Source organism: Sminthopsis crassicaudata, chromosome 1, assembly GCF_048593235.1.
Source record: "Sminthopsis crassicaudata isolate SCR6 chromosome 1, ASM4859323v1, whole genome shotgun sequence".
Lineage (NCBI taxonomy): Eukaryota > Metazoa > Chordata > Mammalia > Dasyuromorphia > Dasyuridae > Sminthopsis > Sminthopsis crassicaudata.
This window is the reverse complement of record NC_133617.1, coordinates 337,714,854-337,734,575: the sequence shown is the minus strand read 5'-3', so window position 1 is coordinate 337,734,575 and position 19,722 is coordinate 337,714,854. Positions and strand designations below refer to the sequence as shown.

The 19,722-nt window shown below is 33.6% G+C and overlaps 1 protein-coding gene across 1 annotated transcript; it reads right to left on the bottom strand.

Moving 5' to 3' along the window:
- Positions 1-1,975: 1,975 nt before the first annotated feature.
- Positions 1,976-19,432, bottom strand: CFAP90 (cilia and flagella associated protein 90). Its single transcript, XM_074279139.1, has 3 exons — positions 19,197-19,432; positions 5,762-5,878; positions 1,976-2,519 (listed from the first exon to the last, which is right to left on the bottom strand). The coding sequence occupies exons 1-3, from the start codon at positions 19,344-19,346 to the stop codon at positions 2,340-2,342; spliced, it is 447 nt and encodes a 148-aa protein (XP_074135240.1). The 5' UTR covers positions 19,347-19,432; the 3' UTR covers positions 1,976-2,339.
- Between the last annotated feature and the right edge of the window lie 290 nt (positions 19,433-19,722).

Below are 19,722 nucleotides of genomic sequence, written 5' to 3'. Positions count from 1 at the left end.
TTTTGTGTGTGATGTGATTCAATACTCACTGTTTTTTGAAGCTATTCCTCTTTTTTTCTTGAAGAAAGTATGATCTTTGATAAGAGATTTAAGTATGGGCAACAAACCTTTGATGTTCATTTATTTCTAAAACATGTTTCCAAATATTTTTTCAACAGCCTCTTTTTGCATACCTTTTCACTTTGAATGTTATCAAATTCACATAAAATTTCCTACCTTCTTATATTCTATTACAGATGCTGATATAAAAATTGAAATTATCACCAGTGTTCTTCTACCAAAATATTATCATAAGCACCATAATACAAGATGATCAAATATTCCATACAAATGTTTCTATTTACATTTGCATACATGATAAAAATCACTACCAATTCATTTGTCTCTCAATGGAGACACATGAGCCATCTTTTCATTTATCTATGACTTCATTTTATAATGTAGTTTCATTGATAGTGACAATGTTATACAAACAATATTGAGTTGCTCTGATGAAATTTCACCAGAATAAGATACTTTATAGTAATAATGTGTATGGATGACCTAAAAACATTACAATTTTTAGAACCCTAGACAGCTTTTCATACCACTCTGTCATAGCCATTGTAGAACTACAAGGTATCTGCACAAAAGTGAAGTATAATTGGCAACTTTTTTGTTATAAAGGTTACTATAAATCATATCTCAACATAGTGGCCAGTCTACTGGGAATTGAGCCTCTCTGTCTTTCCTAGTTTGATCCCACAGCAAGCATCCATACATTATCTTTAAGACCAAATTTCCAGATTCTTTTAATTTGGCAGAACCTATAAGTGCTTTCCTTCCTTTGCTATTGCCTTTTTATTTTATTTTTATTTTTTGCTGAGGAAATTGGAGTTAAGTAACTTGCCCAAGTTTCTGAGACCAGATTTGAACTGACTTCAGGACTGGTGCTCTATCCACTGCACCACCTAGTTGCCCTGTTATTGTCTTCAAAAATAGAAGCATCACTTCCATAACAGAGATACACATAAGAGCCTGTCTTTGTGGGGAAGGCTGATTTTATATTGAATCAACTTCAAAATAATAATATTTGACTAAATTATTATAATTAATCATCCTTTTCTTTGAAGAATAAAGTATCACTTAAGAAATTAATGACTTTCTATGTAATCATGATTAAGATGACAATTAAGACATCTAACTTTGTACAGCTCAAGTTCAAAGTGCTTTAAAAGATGCTCCCAAAGGCATTCAAAATAAATTTTGTTATTCTGTTTGCAAACTCAAAAGGCAACTACATAGAAAAAGGCCCTTGGAGATGAATAAAGAAGTATTTCTGTGGCTATTGAACTTTGAAATAAATGCCAATTTGGTAGCATAGTTTCTATGATGATTCTGTTCATAAACTCACATCAATAAGCCCAAAGATGGGAAAAGTCAGAATTAAATTTAATCATGTCACATGCCTAAGTAGTTAAAATGCAATAAACTACCTCATATTAAATAACAGATACTATTTCAAGGGACCATGTTAAATGGATTGTCTTTGACATGAATAATTTTATAATTACCTTGAACATAAGAAATTTTGAGTCATCTCTATAGAAAAATTATATGTTGATATTGCATATACATAGCAGATTCAAAAATGAAAGGGATCCAAATATATTGTAATCTGAGAACATCATAGAGAGAAACTTTAGCTAGCTCTTCCTAAACAAATTCTGATTATTGGTAAATTTATATTGCTCCTGTCCCATATCTTTTTTTTTTTTTTTTAGCAATTTTTAATAGCAATTTTGTCCTAAACAAATATACAAGTTGTATTTTGAGCTAAAACATATCTTAAAATTTAATTGTTAAACATAGCAGAATTGCCATGGTACTTGGGAAAACCCTAAGGGGAAAAAGGATATTAAATATTCAATTTTTTGCATAAGAGATAAATTCTATAGAAACATGCTAAAATTATATTTTCAGGAAAACAAAAAAATCCATCACAACAGAGGAAATGATTTTATTAGGTTACTTTTAGACATATGATAGGAAAATAGTTTGTCATTTAATGAAAGTAACATTGACATAAAATATATTAACTACAAAATGAGCTTTAAAAATTTTGTAGCAGCTCCTTAAACTATGCAGAAAATTGATTAGCAATGAACAATTTTCAAATGCTCCCAATGAAAATATTTAATCAACTAGTTATGACAACTATCATTCTATAATAATAATCCTAATAGTCTTATTTCCAAAAAGAATTTGAAGGTTAAAAATTAAATCAAACTTTAGTCATCCTTTCTATTACTATACTTTTTAACACCACCTCAATTTGCCCAATGAAGTATATAAAGAAATTAGGATGGAGCAATATGCCCATAACCAGGCTCTTCCATGCAAGTGATAGTATTCTTCCGGTAGAACTCGCCCTTCAGATGGTTAACTCTCACATGCTCTCTGTTCATCTCTTCCACAGGCTTATATATATGTCTTCCATAAAGAGAAGATGTTAATACTCCAATAGGTCTTGCCCATTCCTATTGAAAATTGAAGAAATGTTATATATCATATACTGATTAAAATCAGAATGATCCACCAACATGTCCATCCTATTGTTTTTTGTCGTAATAATTATTTCTGCCAAGATTATAAAAAGTTATAGTATTTTGAGGAGACATGCCTGTTTATTTAATGTGGAGAAGAAAGAAATGTCGTGATACCATTATCATATGCCACTCTTGAAAAAATTTTGAGAAGCAATAGAATCATAAAAATTGTAAAAACCATTGAGTGATTAACTTCTCATAAATTACCACAATTTATAACTAAATGAGACTATTTTATAAGTAAAATAATGGTATTGCCAAACTGACAAAAGACATAATTTGGTTGTGCCTTTTTTAAAAAATAAAAGACAAAAAAAATCTAGATCACAACTGGGCCTTTCCTGTACCAAGGATCATAGATTTAGAGCTAAAAGGGATCTTGGAGATCTGTCAGTGACTTCCATGGACAGATAAAGAAATTGAAATCCAGAGTTATGAATAACAATTAACTCTTTATCCATTATAATCCTAGAAAACAAAGAGTAGCATAAGGATTTGAGTCCATGTCCTGGGATTCCAAAGCCTTGTTCTGTTCTACAGATTGTTTTATAGATACAGGTAAACATATTTAAAGTAGATGCAATGCTTCAAGGATTCTGTTTTGTTGATATGATTACTTCCTCCATACATTTGAAGAAAGAGATTAACATTAAAAATGAAGAGCTCTGCCATTGAATTTATCTTTGAAACCTCAATTTCTCTCAACTCATGTATCCAAACAATTGTCAAATATAGTTATTTTTTCATAACATCTCATGTATATGTCCCCTTTTTTCCATTCACACAGACCACTCTAAGTTAATGTCTAAAGTCAATTCTCCTAGACTTCTAACTGGCCATCCTGTCTAAATTACCTCCCCTTTCTAATGGAGCTGGTAGTTACAGTAGTAACTGTATTCAAATCTGTATTATCTCATTGCCTCTCCAAAACTAGCTAAGCTGTACAAGAATGCAATTCACTGCTAAATATTCAAGAGTCACTTAGCATTCATGCTACCTTCATCTATTCTAATGGAATCTTTTACATAAATAGTTATTTGCATATTGTCACTGTTTAACCCATTAAATTTAAATGAAAAACAAAAATGCTATAAAAATTATCAAAGTAAAAAGTAAGTCTTTGAAGAGAATAACATAATGAATAAAACTTTAATCTAATTAAAAAAAAAAGGGGGGGGGGGAATCAAATGGTCAAAATTGAAAATAAAAAAGGAAAGCCATAACAAATGCCAAAAAAAATAAAAAGAATGTCAACCTGCAATATACATTAATATGTTAGTAAAACTAATAACTAAAAAAGTATGAATGATTATATACAAAAATACAAAATGCTCACATTAACAGAACATGAGCGATCTTAATCAATCTCAGAAAAGAAAACTGAACAAGCCCTAAAAGAAATACCAAAAAGAGGGGGAGGGGAGAGAGAACTGTTTAAAGAGCTAACATTGTTCTTAATCTTAAAATTTGAGATGTAAAAACTCAATTAAACTTTTTTTCATAGGATAAATATGGCCCTATAGCATCAAGGAGGGATAAAGCAAAGAAAAACTATTAATGAATACTTTATATATTGAAACAAAAAATCCACATAAAAGTCTAAGAGAAAGACTACAACAACATATAAACACAATTATTCCAAATAGCAGTGATATAAGGATGGTTTAACATTTGGAAACAATGAACACAAATTATCAAAATGACCCAAAAACAACATTTTTATATAAAAAGATGCAGAAAAATCTTTTGATAAATTACAATACTTATATCCTGTAAAACTGAACAAGGCATACATACAGGATGTCTATTTTTAATTTAATAAAAGGACATTTGTAAAATGAAAAGCTAAAATTATTAGAATGGGAGAATATTAGATATTCTCATTAATGATGAGAATAAAGCAAGAATGCCTTCTTCCTGCCATTATTGACATCACTTTTAATACTATTAGCAATAGCAATCATACAAGAGATATAAATTAAGAGTATATTTATTTGGAAAGAAGAAACAAGATTATCTCTTTTATAGAAAAGTTGAGTCTTAAATGTTGAAAATCCTAGAAAAATAGCAAAGAAACTAAATGTGTCAATAGCTTCAGTAAAATAACAGTACACACACACACACACACACACACACACACACACACACACACACACTCTTAAATCCTTGTTCTCATAAGGATCTTTGTACTATTTATAGTTGAATAATTGTTGTCACCAAAGTATAATAATCATTTGTTGAATGTTGGGAGTTCTTTTAAAATGTTATCTACAAGAAACAAATCACTTTCAAAGGATGGGTCATTGAAATATAAACAATATTCTATTAAAACAAAACTAAACACCAATGGATATTTTAAATAAAGTCCTGCGGCATAAAGAACATGAAATGTGTCTAAACTTTTTATTACATCCCAAATGTATGGTAGCTGTAGGAATCCCTAAGCTACATAAAACAAGCTGTATATGAAATTTAGGTTTTTGCTATCAATAAATTAGCAATTAATTGAATATTTTTGACCTTTCTTTAAAAAGAACATGACTATAGTTAACTTGTCTAAATGTTACCTCTGTAAGGATGTGGTTCCCACAAAACAAGAGAAGAGAATTGTAAGGGCCCTTTAAAGGGGCGGAGCCACAGTGCAATAGGAGATTGAGGCCTGGAAGTATTCCCTGTGGATATAGGACTGCCCTGTGGGTGGGATCCTGTCCATATTGAGATGGCTTCGTAATGGGTGACTCTCTCGCTGATTGGCTGTGTGTGTGACCTCACAGGCCCTTTATAAGCCTACCGCAGACAGCAGTCGCTCTCTTTAACCTGGCTCCCTAATCTGGAGTAGCCAAGCCAAGCCAAGCTGATGGATAGCCAAGAGAGGTAAGAAGTCTGGTAGTGAACATGTAGATCTTCAGACCAGGTGTTCACTAAGGATCTGACAAGTCAGGGCATTATGTGAGTAGGTGTAATAAAGGCTTTTAAGATTACACATGGCTGTTCTTGAGTGCGCTACCGGTTATTAAACTACGGATTCAAGAAATCGTGGCCAGAGACCTTTGAAGGCCTCAGAGGAGGTGAGCCAGGTAAAGTTGACACTGCAAAGGTCAGTGGTCAAAGGTACTCTGTTGGGCCTAGGACAGACTAGTAAACTGTAACTACCAGGAGGACATGTTACATACCTCCTCATTAACCTTGAGTCCTATACTTTTGGCATGCTCTCGATCATCTCGGTGCAAATTTTGATTGTAATCCAGAGGCCTTTTAAAAATGCAATCAAATATGGAAACAACTCCTGCCTTAAAAATAAAGAGAAAAAATTAATTTGCTAACTTAAAAATTATACACAAGTTAAAATGTGTTCTAAGAGTCAATAAGATTAAAATCTTATATAATTTTATCTTATAACTCAAGAAGTCCAGCAATAGTATTTTAAAGAATGTTCCCCTATGCTATTCATCTCCAGAGAAAGAATTAATGGAGTCTGAATGCAGAAAAAAACATACTATTTTTCATTTTATTTTTATGGGATTTTTGGGTCTGTGTTTTCTTTCACAACATGATTAATATGGAAATGTGTTTTCCATGATTACACATATATAAACAATGTCAACTTGCTTATCATCTCGAGGGGAAAAGGGGAGAGAACTTGAAACTCAAAATTTTAAAATAAAAATGTTAAAATTTGTTTTACATGTTGTTGGGGAAAATATTTTTTTAAAAAAGGGATGAAAATGAATGATCCATAAACTTGCTAGTGCCTTATTTCAGATGCAGGGTAGATTTTGTGACTTTTTATTACCTAACTTCCATATCTGGAATGAACTCTCTTCTTTCTCTCATCACAACTTCTATTGCCTTCTGTTTTACAAATAATAATAATAATAATAATAATAACTTGTCTCTATTTTATAAAGTAACCCACCTTTTGGAGCTCTACCAGAAAGTCTGAACACAGAGCAAGGGAAGATAGGGACAGGGCTAAATGTTGATACAAAATCCCTTTTCCTGCTTTGAGCTTTGAGGGGATTTCGGACTTAACAAGAGGACAAACAACCCAGAGTACCATAGGAGGAAGGAGTTAATGGTTAGGAGATGAAGAGAAATTGAGGAAGGGAGATGCAGAGGAGGAGAAAGAAGCATCATAGAAAGCAGATAAGAGATTCTGAACATCTACAGGGAGTCCTGACCCAAAGTGGTGAAAATGACCCAAGGACAAACTATGCTGCTTGATCAGATTGATCTGTAGGGAGACAATCAATAAGATCCCTTCCTTGTTTCTTCTTTCTCCCTGGAGAGAGACATTTGCTTATGGATTATTTACTCATTTTATAAGCTCCTAACACCACTTGTGGTTTAAAAAGTATTTCTTAACTGTTTGATTAGAAAGCCTGCTTTGATTTTTATGTCTGAAAAATGAGTTGAATCTACTGAAGAAAAGAAAATCTAAGTTCTACTCTAAGACCCCAAAATAAAGGGGGAGGAGAGACAGACATACATGGAAAGAAAGAAGAGAAAGAGGAAAAGAAAGGAGGACAAGAAGGAAAAGCTGAGGAACAGGAGAACAAGAAAGAGAAGGAAGAAGAAAGAGGAGAGGAGGAGGGAGGGAGGAAAGGAAGTAGAGGGAGCTATATTGCTTATCCTAGAGAAACAAAAGATTCAGTTTGAACTATACCAGGGTGTAAAGTTCTGTTGTCTCCAGAAACTGCCGATAGCTCTCTGGGAGGAGATCTGCTGTCTCAACTCAATCTCTTGACCAGACTCTCCTTCCTCCAGAGAGCCGCCCCAGGTCTGGGCCAGACAAGACTCTCTCCTTGCTCAATGGTGTCTTCTTTTATCCTCCCAGAGAATGGGCATGGGATGACTCAGGGGCTTCTGGGAAAAAATACTTCAACCAATGAACTTGCTCCTCCTAAGCATGCAAGCTCCTCCCCAGGAGTTTGAAGGGGTAAAACTCCCCTTAAAGGCCAGAACTAGAGAATTGGTAAGTACCGATTTAGCACTTAGTAAGAACCTAACATCAGGGGGGTTGGGAATTACTTTAGGACAAGGAGAAAAGAGGAGTATTAAACTATTATAAATAGGCAATGAATTCAGGATTCATATATCTCAAGATTAAAATCACAAGATGTCAAGAAAAAATTTATTGAGAGGGAACAAAGAAAAGCATTTTCCACCCACACTCTATTTTATTGACTAAATGTAAATGCCAGGGTTTTTTTGTTTTGGTTTGGTTTTTAAGGAAATTATGACCAAAAGGGAAAAGATCTGACCAGCTCAGAAAAAGAAAGCTACAGCCCCATAAACATGAGTGTTTATCTATACAATGACTTATTCATATAGTCATTCATTCCCCCTGGTGAAGTGATGGAGAAACAGATAATCTGCAGACCCCTCAGGAGGTTTAATTGTCTGAGACAAAATTTTAATCTTAGATCTCAATTGACTATTTTTTAAGATTAATTAATTTATATATTTATTTTGTTCATGTTTTGGTATAGTTACATAAGTATAGGATTTGTTTTTTTGTTTTTTTTTTAATAAAGCTTTGTATTTGACAACATTGACCCTTGCATAGCTTTGTCTTTCAGATTTTCTCCTCCTCCAACCCTCTGCCCTAAATGGCAGGCAATTCAGTATATGTTAAATGTGGTAAAACATATGTTAAATCCAATATGTATAAACATATTTATACAATTCTCTTGCTGCAAAAGAAAAATCAGATCAAAAAAAAAAAAAAAAAAAAGGAAGTAAATGATAAGAAAACAAAATGCAAGGGAACAACAACAAAAAGTGAAAATGTTATGTTGTGATCCACATTCAGTTCCCACAGTCCTCTGAGTGTAGATGGCTCTCTTCATCACAAGATCATTGGAATTGGTATCAATAATCTCCTCAATTGATTTTAGAGATCAATTGAATTAACACCTTCAATTTACAAATGAACAAAATAAGGTCCAGTAAGATTAAGCAAAGTCACAGTGTCAGAATCTGCCCAAGAATAATGTCTAGGACTCTTTCTACTATATCAAGTTGAAAAAAATATTGGATATAACACCATTAATATGTTTACCTTTCTCTTTTTATTACCATCTAATGTTTCTGGGACATTAGTCTAGGGCCCATTCTATCTTTTGGCTATTCCAAAATAGGGTAAACTTCCTTAAGAGGCAATGAATCCTTTCTCTTGGAGGTTTTCAAGCATAGTTTATATAAGTGCTGGTTGAGTATATTAGTTTCCACTGCTTTCTATTTAAAAGAATCTAGTTATATCACATTAATTCTGGGGTCAAACTTTCAAATTAGGAAATTATTATCAGGAAGATAACTCTAGGTTGTTTTTATAATTAAAAAAATTATAACTTTAAATTTTCAGAAATTTTTTTTTTACTATAACTCCAACAAAAATAGAATAGATATTCTGTCCCTATTTCATGCAGCTCATTAAGATTTTATTCAAATGTTCTTCTAGTGAACATTCTTTAGGGCTCTGCTTTTCCATTTCAGTAGCATGGAAATCACATAAGGCAAAAGGAGAGTAATACAAAAACATTATTGAACTGAATCACTTTTGATGACACTAGAAGAGTTTTTATAGAAAATACACCAAGAGCTACAATTCCCTAGAGATGCCTGCAATTCATTCCACAGGAATTCATCACTTCCTACCTGACAGCTTCTAAATGTTAATTTTATTCTAAGTTTCAAGGGCACATAAAGAGATTTTTTTTTAATTTAACAGATCTATGTATTAACTTTATAGACTCTTTGGGTGTCCAGATACTTCAGAAGATTAGTAGTGACATACAATGATTCATTTTTAGGCCAATAGATAAAAACTCTTACAATCTGTTCACAAGCAGATGTTGTTCATCTCTTATGGTAGGAAAGTCTGAGTGAGAAAGAAATAACTATATTTGGTCCCACCTCTAATAAAATGGAACAGAAGGATTTCCATGATAATAAAGTAATTGCATTTTAAGATGTCTTAGCTTAAGAAGTCATTTTTGTATTTCTCTTCTGCACAGAGATAGGAGATTATAGCTGTGGGATATCTCACTTGCCATCAGCCACAACTGATATGTTATTTGATTTTTGTAGAACCACATTTTTAAATTTAAATCTTAATTGAAAATGCACTGACATTATTACCAACATCAGTTAAGATGATGTACTATAATGACACTATCAAGAAATGCTGAGATGAAGAGGGCTATTTGCCTTAAAACTAACTGCCCCCAAAAAGCTGTCCTTTCGGAACTATTCATTTTTATTTTATTTTTGTGACATTTCTTATCTCTCCTCCTTAGGTCCTATTTCTTCCAATAGAATTTAAAAAGTAAAACAAGCAAAAAATGAATTCTTAATATAATTACATATAAACACATAATCCAATTAACATGTAGAAATATTTATGTCTCATTCTAGATTAGCTCTCTAACAGGGGATGGACCCAGTGATTCATCTTCAGTCATTTGAATTGACTAGATTTGAATTTGGAAAATTCCCAGTATTTTATTCACTGGGCCACCTAGCTACTGCAGTCATACATTGATGAAACTAGAGTACATTTATGTTTTGAGATTATTTCTGTTCATACTAACATTAACATATCATAAAGTATTTTAAGGCTTGCATTACACTTTATTCACAGCAAACCTTAGATAGCTATTTCAAGAGCCTCTATTTAAAGAGGGTGCCCAGGCCAGTTACAACTCATTCCTTTCTGTGCTGCACTCTGGACTTCCTCTACCATGTTCCCTTCATCTTCACTTTCTTCTTCTCCTTAAATCCAACTTTCAACCTCCTTTTATCTGTTATTTTTTTTTTTATTAGAATATAAGCTTTTTGAGGATAGGGGTTGAATTCCTTTCTATTTGTATTTTTATTTCCAGAATTTAGGATAATAGTTGACACGTAGTAAACTAGTTGACTATCGTCTCCATTTTACAAATAGGGAAAATAAAGCTTAAAGAGTTTCAGTATACATTGTTGGTAGAATTGTGAAATGATCCAACCATTCTGGAAAGTGATTTGAAATTATGCTCAAAAGGCTGTAAAATTGTGCATGCCCTTTGATCCAGCAGTTTTACTACTGGGTCTGTATCATAAAGAGAAAATAAAAAAGAGAAAAGGACCCATATGTACAAAAATGTTTGTAGGAGCTCTTTTTGTAGTGGCAATGAGCTGAAAATTGAGAGGATGCCCATCAATTGGGGAAAAACTGAGTAAGTTATGGAATATGAATTTAATGATATATTATTGTTCTATAAGAAATGATGAGCATGCTGATTATAGAAAAACCTGAAAAGACTTACATGAACTAATGCTAACTTAAGTGAACAGAAATAAGAGGATATTATATGTAGCAACAGCAAGATTATATGATAATCAACTAGGGGAGGCTCAGCTCTTCTCAGCAATGTTGTGATCTAAGACAATTCCAATGGAATTCAGATGGAAAATGCCATCTGCATCCAGAAAACTATGGAGACTAAATGTGAATTTAACATAGTATTTTTATCTTATTAAATTTTGCTTTTTTCTTTCTCATGGTATTTTCCCTTTTGTTATGATTTTTTCTTGCACAACTTGACAAATATAGAAATAGGCTTAAAAGTATTATATACGTATAACCTATATTAAATTGCTTGCTGTATCTCTTGCTGTTGGATTTTGTTAGTGATATATAAAAATGCTGCTGATTTATGTGGATTTATTTTGTATCCTGCAACTTTGCTAAAGTTGTGGATTATTTCTAATAAGTTTTTAATTGATTCTCTAGGGTTCTCTAAGTACACCATCATATCATCTGCAAAGAGTGATAATTTGGTTTCTTTATTACCTATTCTAATTCCTTTAATCTCTTTTTTCTTCTCTTATTGTCAAAGTTAGCACTTCTAATACAATATTGAATAGTAATGGTGATAGTGGGCAACCTTGTTTCACCCTTGACCTTATTGGGAATGTTTCCAGTTTATTCCCATTACATATGATGCTTGCTGATGCTTTTAAATAGATGCTACTTACTATTTTAAGGAAAAGTACATTTATTCCTATACTCACTAGTGTTTTTAATCGGAACGGATGTTGGATTTTATCAAATGCTTTTTCTGCATTTATTGAGATAATCATATGGTTTTTGTTAGTTTGGTTATTGATATAGTCAATTATGCTAATAGTTTTCCCAATATTGAACTATACCTACATCCCTGGTATAACTCCTACTTGGTTATAGTGTATTATCCTGGGGATGATTTTCTGTAATTTCTTTGCTAATATTTTATTTAAAATTTTTGCATCAATGTTCATTAGGGAGATTGGTCTATAATTTTCTTTCTCTGTTTTCATTCTACCTGGTTTAGGTATTAGTATGATGTCCGTGTCATAAAGGAATTTGGTAGGAGTCCTTCCTTCCCTGTTTTTTTCAAATAGTTTACATAGTATTGGAGTTAATTGTTCTTTAAATGTTTGGTAGAATTCACATGTGAATCCACCTGGTCCTGGGGATTTCTAGTAATATGAAAAGGTGCTCCAAAACACTATTGATCAGAGAAATGAAAATTAAGACAACTCTGAGATACCACTACACACCTGTCAGATTGGCTGAAATGACAATATAATGACGAATATTGGAGGGGATGTAGGAACACTGGGATACTGAGACATTGCTGGTGGAATTGTGGATAGATCCAGCCATTCTGGAGAATGATTTGAAACTATGCTCAAAAAGTTACCAAACTCTGAACACCCTTTGATCCAGAAGTGTTTCTATTGGGCTTATATCCCAAAGAGATCTTAAAGGAGGGAAAGGGACCCACATATGCAAAAATGTTTGTGGTAGCTCTTTTTGTAGTGGCTAGAAAGTAGAAACTGAATGGATGCCCATCAGTTGGAGAATGGCTGTATATATTATGGTATATGAATGTTATGGAATATTATTGTTCTGTAAGAAATGACCAGCAGGATGACTTCAGGGAAGCCTGGAGAGACTTACATGAACTGATGCTAAGTGAAATGAACAGAAGTTGGAGATCATTATACAAGGCAACAACAAGACTATACAATGATTAATTCTGATGGATGTAACTCTCTTCAGCAATGAGATGATTCAAACCAGTTCTACTTGTTCAGTGATAAAGAGATTCAGAGTCCACAGCATAGCATTTTCACTCTTTCTGTTGTTGTTTGCTTGCATTTTGTTTTCTTTCTCAGTTTTTTTTTTCCTTCTTGATCTGATTTTTCTTGTGCAGCAAGAATTGAATATTTTGAATATCCGGGCCCAGCCCCCACCATCAGCTTAGCTTCCCCTAGCCCCAACCGGATCTGAGCTAACTGAAAAGCCCGCCAAGAACTTGGGGGTATCGCCCATCTTCTTTTAAGTATAAAAGGGCCACACCGGAGCCCTCTCTTTGCAGGAGCCCTCCCCACCAACACATGGCATCCTTCTGACCATGTAAGGATTCCTGCCTCCCCAGCGGCCACCTTTGGCCCTGGCATCTTTCTAACTGAACTTTACTTCCAAATTTCTACAATAAACCTTTTATTTATCAATCTAGGTTTTCGGGCCTATAAATTCATTTGCAGGGGATACTGCGCCTCATGGGATTATCTATGTGCCGACAAATGGGGTTCTCCCTTTCCTTTCCCTCATTAGTAACATATTTAACATGTATTGGACCACCTGCCATCTGGGGAAGGAAGTGGGGGAAGGAGGGGAAAATTTGGAACAGAAAGTTTTGCAAGGATCAATGTAAAAAAATTATCCATGCATATGTTTTATAAATAAAAAGCTTTAATAAAGAAAAAAATAAGGAAATGGTCAAAAAAATTAAATTGCTTGCTATCTTAGGGAGGGGAGAGAGGGAGAAAAAATTTGGAAAACAAAATCTCACCAAAATGAATGCTGAAAATTATCTTTACATGTATTTGGAAAAATAAAATATTATTCAGAGAAAATAAAAACTGTTTCAGTAGCATGGCGCAGTTTCAGAGTCAGTCAGCATGATGACCAGGAATCAGCTGAGATCTCTTTATACCTGTTGGTATAGTTAAACCAGTGTTCTCTATATTAACTAAGTTGCTTGAGGACAAAGACTGTGCATGTCTTTACTCCTATTTTATGTTTAGGTCCTGCACTTTTCCAATATTTGTTTAATTCTGCTAAATGCACAGATAAATCTGAATTGTATGTAATGCAATGCTATAGTTCAAGATGGTACTTAACTTACTTATTACTTATTTAAGTTCATCACTCCTCAGGAAATAAATTGTATGTATCATTGTCATTCTTGGAGACTTAGAATAAATCACTGCATTGACCAAAGTTCTATATTCTTTTAAAGTTGTTTTTCCTTTATATTGTCGTTATTATATGCCTTGTTTTACTCTCTCAATTTCTGCTCATTTCCTTTCACATCAATTCATAGTGGTCTTTCCAGTTCCTTCTGAATTTATGCATTTTACCATTTTTAATAGAATAATAATATACCTTTGTATTCATATGCTACAATTTTTTTTTTTAGCCATTCTCTAACAAGAGAATACTCCCTTAGTTTCCAATTTGGGGCTAGCACAAAAAGAACTGCTATAAATATTTTTGTACATATAGATCCTTTCCCACTTTGATTTCTTTGGAGTATGAGCCTAGTACTGGTACAGCTAGGTCAAAAGACATGCAAATTTGATAATTTTCTAGGCAAAATTCAAATTTCATTCATTATACAAGACAACAAGAATATACAATGATTCATTCTGATGGATGTGACTCTCTTCAGCAATGAGATGATTCAAACCAGTTCCAATTGTTCAGTGATAAAGAGAGCTTTTTAGAATGTCCAGACCAATTCACCATTCTACTAACAATTCATTAATGTGCCTGTTTTCCACAATTTATCCACTATTTATCATTTTTCATCTGATATTAAAAGCCTATCTGATGGCTTTGAGATAGAACTTACAATTGTTGCTACAAAGTATCCCTTACTGGATAGGATAGAGGAAAGAAAAATACTTGGACTTGAAGCAATATGAAGACAAAAGGTCTCAATAAAGTAAATTTTAAGTGAATCAAAAAACAACTGATGTTACACTATTTCTTCCATCTTTGATAAGAAGTTAAAACTTTATTTTTATGGAATTATACCATTTCAGTAAACAGTAAACAATAAAATTAGGTGCTCTATCCTACATATTTACAAAGTTGGATTGCCAAATGATGGCATGATATGGCCTTACATACACAAGTACACAAAAGCACAGAAAAATGGAGCAAAAGTTTAGGCATTTCCAGAGTAACAAGATCTTACAGCACCTAAGATAAGAACAAGGTATCAGCATTGTAGCACTTGTTACTTTTGTGAGAGAATATGGTGTTGGGACAGGAAAGTGTTTGATAGGTTTGGATTGGGAGGACCTGAGTTCAAGTTCCAGCATTGACACATTATCTGTGTGACCTTAAGCAAGATACAAACTTTCTGCCTCAGTTTACTCTAACTGAGGGGCTTGGACTAAATGACTTCTGATATTCATTCCAAATCTTGATAGGGGAAATCAGAAAGTCAGTCACCTTGAAACTAGATTCCTTAATCCTATCTCGTCCTAGAAGCCAATCCCACCTCTGTTAAATACCACTAATTAATCTTTCTATAGAGTTCAGCAGAAATGTAACCAAGTTTTCTACAGAGCTGAACTAAAGCTAAGTACCCCTACTTAACTTTCAAAAGAACTGAATTAATGTTAAGTACCACCATTTAAGCTTTCTATAGATTTGAACTATCACCAATCAAACTTTCTATAACTTTACTGAAACCTATACAAGCCTAAAACTTCTCTACTGTTTCAAAAGCCCTCTAGACCTTTTATCTAAGCATAAAACTAAGTACTCTGGCTGTACCAACCAGCTGAACTCTAATCTCATCTAAGAGATTTTGTCCATTGACAGAGATCTCTCAGTGATTTAAAATAAACTTTTACTTTTTTATTTTAGAAAATTGAGTAAATTATTTTGCTAAATCCACACCTTGTCTCACACATCATAAGCCTGCATCCCCAACAGTCTTAACTAATAAAACTAAAAAGCATAATCTTTCTGAACTTCAGTAAAATTATGGTAATTCTTAGACTGCCTATCTCATAAGATTATTGTGAGAAAAGTACACTAAAAGTATAAAATGCTATATAAATATCAACTACTACTTGATGATAATTTTTATATACTGTGATTACATTGTTTGTGGATAGTTTATGTGGGGGAAAAGAAAAAAAAAAGATTTTTGTGTTGGATCTTAGAATAATTAGAATAATTTTCTTCATTATCAGAAATAACTATTCCACATTTGTCTCCTAAATTTGATAATTCCTCTTGTTTCCTGGGAACATATGTGATAAGCACACTAATTGGGCCATCCAGGAAAAAACAAAAATAAAACCCATTCTCAGATGTACCTCTCAGGTTATCTAAGATAGGAATTTGCCTGATTAATGATAATATTTAACAAATATCACTTGGTGGTAATAATGATTATTATGTAGGTCCACAATTAGAGCTAATACATAGCCAATCAATCACAGCAAATGGGAGCACTTTGGAATACACAAAGACTTACTTACCCTTAAACGTCTAGGGCAACAGGAAAGAAATTACAAAAAAACAATAAGAGCAAGAAAGAGCAGCTTTAGCCTGAGGTACCTCACAAACAGTGAATAGCTTTCTATGCTTGAGGACAAAGAAGACTTGAAGAGCAAGACTTCCTAACCATGGACACAAGGAATGTGCCCCGGAGAAAATCATCTACCCTTCCAGTGCCTCAAGTTTCCACTTCCTTAAAAAGGAGAGAATTGACATCAAAGTGGGTCAGAGAGGACAAGAATAATCATAAAAGGCTTTTTAGGAGGTAGGACTCAAGAAGAACCAGGAAGAACTGATAGGATTTTTGAAGGAGTGGAGGGGAAAGAGAAGGTATTTCAGACAAGCACTATGACAGAAGTGAAGATAAGATCTACATACCTTTTGCATAGAAAAACAGACCAACCTGAGAGGAGCAGAAAGTATGCAATTTGGAAATAAGGTGTTGGAGTCTGAAAGCCACGCAAAGGAATTGACTGAACAGAAATTTAGCAGAAAGGAGTTTGTACGGGATAAAAACAAGATATATGCACTACCTAAATATCACATCCTAAACTAAGATAGCATGTAAGAAACTAGAAGTTGGACTAATATTTTATACCTAATATAACTGTTAGCTCTTACAATTGAAGTGAAATTAGAAAGATATTTTTATTCTGCTTCCAGTATTTACCACAATGTCTGGAATACAGTATTTAATAAATTAGATAATTTTTATTAATTAAATTAAATTTAAAAATTAATTGGATTGCATTTCGAAAAGAGTAAAAACCATCTTGTTGTGCCTTGTTCAGTTTAGGATTTTTTTTTCCCCTGAGGCAATTAGGGTTAAGTGACTTGCCCAGGGTCACACAGCTAGGAAGTATAGGCTATTTTTTAAAATTTTGTACATGACTGAATGAATACACTAGACACACTAACTCTGGACCATGTCTGCCTATTAACCTATACACACGTTTAATTTAAATCAATTAATAAAGACAAAAAAAATTTTTGAGCATGAATTTTAAGTAAGACATTCACAAGCTAGAGTGTCCAATAAAGGATGACCATGATGAAGAAGGACTTAAGAGATCATTCCACAGTATGGATGAATGTAGAAACCTTGAAAGAGAAGACTTAGGGGAGTCATTGTACCTTTCTTAAAATGTATAAAGAGTTGTCTTTTGGAAGAGGGGTGACACTTCTTGAAGCAGCTACTAGAGTACTAGAGGACAAAACTAGGAGGAATAGGTAGAAGCAGTTATGTTAACTTTTATTTAATGTAAGAAAAAACCTTTCCAACAATAAGGGCTATCCACCAGGAAAGGTGTGCCCTGCAAATCGCAATGTTTTTCTTCATTAAAAATCTTCAGGCAAGGATTGAATATCCTCTTGGAGACAGAGTAGAGTCATTCCTGTTCAGATAAACAGTGGGTCAAATTGCCTGTGAAGTCCCTTCTAGCCCTGTGGTTCTTACTGATATATGCTTTCCCATCTGAGATTATTGATTCATTTTTACATGAAATTTAAGGATGATACTTCTGCAACTGAAAGAAGTCTTGATTATAATTCTGGTTCTGTTATTTAATACCTATGTGACCTTGGGCAAGCCATGTAACCTCTCCTCTGTGCTTAGATAGATTAGAAAATGATTATTAAATGGTCTCTCTCTAAGCTTTAGCTCCATGACCTCATAAAGTCTCTTAGCCCAAATTATCTTTTTTTTTTAATTATTTATTTCAATGGTATATTTTTCCAAATACAAGTAAAGATGGTTTTCAACAATCATTTTTGTAAGATTCTGAGTTCCAATTTTTTTCTCCCTTCCTTCTTACCTCCTATCTTCCCAAAACAAGCAAAAGTTATACATGTAATAATCAATTTTTAACATTTCTGTATGAGTCATGTTGGAAAAGAAAAGTCAGAACAAAAGGGAAAAACGATAATAAAAAACAAAACAAAATAAAAAAAGTGAAAATAGCATGCTTGAGTGAGCATTCAGTCTCCATAGTTCTTTCTCTGTATGCGAATAGATTTTCCATCCAAAGTCTACTGGAATTGTCTTGGATCACTGTATTGCTCAGAAGAGCCAAGTCTGTCATAGTTGATCATCACTTAATTTTGCTGTTACCTTGTACAATGTTTTCCCCATCTGCTCACTTCACTCAGCATCAGTTCATGTAAGTCTTTCCAGGCTCTTCTGAAATCATTTCTTATAGAACAATAGTATTCCATTACATTAATATGTCATAACTTATTAACCATTCTTCAATTGGTAGGCATTCACTCAATTTTCAATTCCTTGCCACCACAAAAAAAGAGCTGCACATTTTTGCACATGTGGGTCCTTTTCCCTCTTTTATTATATCTTTGGGATACAGATCCAGTAATTTTTAACCCATATTCTTATCCATAAGATGGATATACTAGCAACTTCCTGTATCACAGGACAGTGGTAAGGAAAGGACTTTAAAAACTGTAAAACAAACATGTAAATGAGATCCATTGTTATTTTAACAGAGAAACTTCTTAGAGATTGGCATTGTCTGCTGATAAATATGTGGGTCCAAACGATCACTAGGAAGGACAAGTAAAACTAGTGATTTTTACATATATATGTGAATGTATCTATCTATTAAGCACTGTATATAACTTGAATATATGTCATATATAAAAACATATATGTATTTATGTAAAATAGAAATTCTTATTAAGAAGGCAGGATGGTGCTGGGAAACACATTCTGGAGAAGATGGGATTTTATGAGTTTTAAAGGCAGCTAGGAGGGAGAGCTGAGGAAGGAGGACATTATAGACAGAGAAAAACAAAATAAAACAAAACAGACAACTTCCCCTCCACAAGTTGGAATTTAAAAAATAAAATCCACATTTGAAAGCCTGGGGGGTAGGTGAAGGCCACTTTTTATTAAGAGCTGTGTTGTCTCTACCTCAAATAACAGAAGCTCTGCCTCCTTGGTCTAGATTTTCTTCCAGACTGTTGCTGCTTACCTTCCCTTCCTGATAAAAATAGCTTTGTTCTTTAGGTCCAGTGCGTCGAGGCGGGACGCAACTGTAAGTTGACAAAGCGGAGACTGGAAGAAGTTTGGATTTCACTCCTACTTGGTCCTTAGTAATCTCCTCCTCATCCTCCTCCGCCATGTCTCCGGCTTTCTCCCCGGTATCCACAACTCAGGACAGAATGAAATTAGAAAGGTTTCCGCGTTCTTTAGTTGCTAGGCAACCACTGCAAAGTAGCATTCCAAATGCTCACACAATTGGAGGAGAATGCTCTGGGCTCCTTTCCTAAGGTGCTCAAGCTCTCCCCTCTTTGCCTGAGTACTAACTTCTAGGATTTCCCGACCTAGTGCTGGAAAGGACCTTAAATGCCAAACAATGCGACTGTCATTTTGCAGATAAGGAAGCTGAGGCCTTTAGATGTTAGGGGGCTTGTACAACGTTACACAGGTAGAAAGCATTAGGTGGAATTTGAACTAAGTGTTTTCTGATTCCAGAACAACTTTTACTGCTTTCACAA

Coding starts and splice junctions, on each gene's coding strand:
- CFAP90 (XM_074279139.1), bottom strand. CDS start 19,346: ATGGCGGAGGAGGATGAGGAGGAGATTACTAAGGACCAAGTAGGAGTG. Junction 5,879..19,196: donor ATTTTTATCAGGAAGGGAAG/GTAAGCAGCAAC, acceptor TTTATTTTTAAG/GCAGGAGTTGTTTCCATATT. Junction 2,520..5,761: donor GACTCAAGGTTAATGAGGAG/GTATGTAACATG, acceptor AATTTTCAATAG/GAATGGGCAAGACCTATTGG.